The following is a 2,829-nucleotide window of genomic DNA, read 5'->3' as shown; positions in this document are numbered from 1 at the left end:
AGTGAAATAGCTTTTTTGTGTGGTTAGAAAAGTAATGGCTGAAAAAAACTTTTTATTTGAACGGTTATTTTGTTTGATTGAATAAAAAAAACGTTTTTTGTTTGATTGCATAAAACTTTATATTCTCCATATTTATGAACTACGCTAGACAGGAAGTGCGCACTCAAAATAAAAGCGCAAAGCTTAAAACCGGAAGTAAACCATTTTACTGCAAAATTTTCAAAAACAAATGTGCATTTACTTCTGCTACAACTAAATATGCTTGTGGTTACACACACCTTACCTTTATAAACAGATTTAATCTAACTTAAAAAATATTACAATTACTGTATGGAATAAAAGCAGTTCTGTTCATGGCATAATCCCATGAGGACCATGGTCGGGGGGACCTGTGGCCACAGGATTTCAAAGGGAAATGTTTTACTTTATCCATTTTTAAGATGTTCAGTTCAAGCATTCAAGTGGTACTTTTATTTTGTAGTAGTATTTCCGCCGCTTCGTCTCAACAACGAAGCACGACACTGCTGCGACCCCTTTAAGAAAAGGCACCAGCGTATTCGTTACCGTGACGACGAACAGCTACAAACCCTTTCTGCAGGRGTCGCGTGAAGTTCGCACGACGTAGAACAAATTTTAGTTTCTAAATRGAGACAAAAAAGTAACTTACAACTCTAGAAAACACGGATAGAAGTGGAGAAAAGCGGGGTTTAACCGAAGTGGTCGCTTCCTGGTTTGGCAGGTATAGCCCACAGCGGCTGCTCTATCAATAATAAATGAAAACTACCTGTCTGAACACCTGTTCTTGGTGGTTTCGTGCAGGAGTATTTGACGATGTTCTCTGTGTGAATACAAACTTCTACAGGAATAACAACAAAATGAGCAAGAAGTATCAGTCAGCAAACATCTCGGAGGTGGAGAACCACATTTCTCTCAAATATGAAATTAAGAAGAGAATTGGGAAAGGGGTGAGTGATTTTTTTATTCACCATGTTACAATTTTTCTACAGAAAAATCCTGCTTATTGCTTCAGTTATTTTCATCTAAAGAGAATTCCTGACATTCTCCTGACTTGACTCAGTTAAGCGGTTTATTTGGCAGCAGATTTTGTGTTTTTGCAGATCAGCTGAACATTGTAGCTTTACAGCTCGTTTGTTTTTACTCTCCACTGCTGGTCTGTGGTTGGCGTCCTGGTGAATATGATCCACGGGCCTCACTGTGATAACAGTGAATTCTGAWGCCCTGCCTCAAGTCTTTTTCTACCTTTGCACCACAGCCCTCAAGACAAGACACGAGAGGCCTGCAGGTCCAAGAGGCCACCTGATGAAACATACTTTTTTTTTTCTGTCTCAGGCCTACGGCATCGTATGGAAAGCTGTTGACAGACAGACTGGGGAGGTTGTGGCAGTGAAAAAAATATTTGATGCTTTCAGAAACAGAACAGACGCCCAGGTGTGTGTGAGTGACATAAAATATCAAACTGTATCAAAACTAAGGGCCAAATGTGACCCACCACAGCATTTTGTGGCCCCCGACAGTTTCAGATATGTATTAATGTTTTAAAATACTGACAAAAAACTAYATCTCCCATAATACATATCRATTATTTTATCCACAAAATGACTGCRTCCCACSACTGGAGCTGCACGGGCTTCAAAAGTAGCCTGTGAAGTTTGCCTGGTAAATCTCCATTTAGCTGCATTTTTGCAAGCTACTTTTGCTGCRGCCCAGTTGTGCTGGGAAGTTGCAAGTCATACATTTAAACTGGAAGTATTTCTGTTTTATTTATTTCACRTTTAGCSAGTCATACACATAGTATTTTTCAGTGTATATAAGAGGACATGTTAAAACACTGTTTCTCTGCATGAAATACTATGTAGAGCTTAGTTATTATTTGTTAGCTATGCTCAGCTAGATCAGGGAGAAAAGGAACGYGATGTTTCATGTTTAGTTGAAGTTAAACATGAAGTTAATTACAATTGGCCCTATTTAGCTTTAGCTATTTAGTATTTAGCTTCATAAATAACCTTGTGGCTGGTCCTCACTTGTCTGCAAACCTTCATATGCATTCTGTAAAAACTTCACCTTCAACGAAGGCATCTAATTATTAACTAGATCACTTTGTTTTTAAGTTTATAATTTCTTTAAAGTTCACATCYTAACTACAATGTTTTGCTTTGCTTTGTTTTTTACAGCGAACATTCAGAGAAATCATGTTTCTTCAGGTAATAATATCGTCCACATGAAACAACCTCCATAACTGTCGAGCTTCAGTCTGTGCCCACAATCATTATCAGTCTACAGTATACATACAGTCGTTCCCAGAATATAACATTGGCAGATACTTACAACTATTGCTATTTAAAGAGTGAAAATGTTGCTAAGAAATAAGTTTAACAAATACATACTTGTAGCAATCAATTCAAAATTTTGTTTGATTTCTGTAAATTAGCCCAAGAMCTCATGGAGTTTGATGACCCACAGTGAAGTTCCATCCTCCACTTTGTGAACCACTGGTTTTAATGTATGTTGCTTTAAGGTGTTAATAGTTTCCTTTGAGAACATTTTGTGGTGCCAATGAATAAGACAGCCTTTTGGAAAAAAATATATATACAGCAGGTAAAATAAGTATTGAACATGTCACCATTTTTCTCAGTAAATATATTACTAGAGGTGCTAATGACATGAAATTTTCACCAGATGTCGGTAACAACCCAAGTGATCCATACATACAAAGAAATCAAATCATAAATGTTCAGAAATGAAGTTATTTGTAATAATGTGTTTTGAGCAAAAATGTCATTTTGGATGTGGTTTTATATGACTTTAAAC

The 2,829-nt window shown here is 36.9% G+C and overlaps 1 protein-coding gene across 1 annotated transcript in view; it reads left to right on the top strand.

Annotated features, from left to right (window-relative positions):
• Positions 1-562: 562 nt before the first annotated feature.
• The window catches only part of mapk15 (mitogen-activated protein kinase 15), an 8,908-nt gene continuing 6,641 nt past the window's right edge, over positions 563-2,829 (top strand). Inside the window, exons 1-4 of the mRNA XM_014005816.1 lie at positions 563-739; positions 863-965; positions 1,351-1,449; positions 2,193-2,222. Coding sequence (XP_013861270.1) covers positions 876-965; positions 1,351-1,449; positions 2,193-2,222 — 219 coding nt within the window. The 5' untranslated portion in view covers positions 563-739; positions 863-875. The remainder of the gene's footprint in view (positions 740-862; positions 966-1,350; positions 1,450-2,192; positions 2,223-2,829) is intronic.

Source organism: Austrofundulus limnaeus, unplaced genomic scaffold (genome assembly GCF_001266775.1).
Source record: "Austrofundulus limnaeus strain Quisiro unplaced genomic scaffold, Austrofundulus_limnaeus-1.0 Scaffold32, whole genome shotgun sequence".
In the NCBI taxonomy this organism is placed as follows: Eukaryota; Metazoa; Chordata; class Actinopteri; order Cyprinodontiformes; family Rivulidae; genus Austrofundulus; species Austrofundulus limnaeus.
The sequence above is the reverse complement of the archived record's forward strand: the minus strand, read 5'-3'. Positions and strand labels throughout refer to the sequence as shown.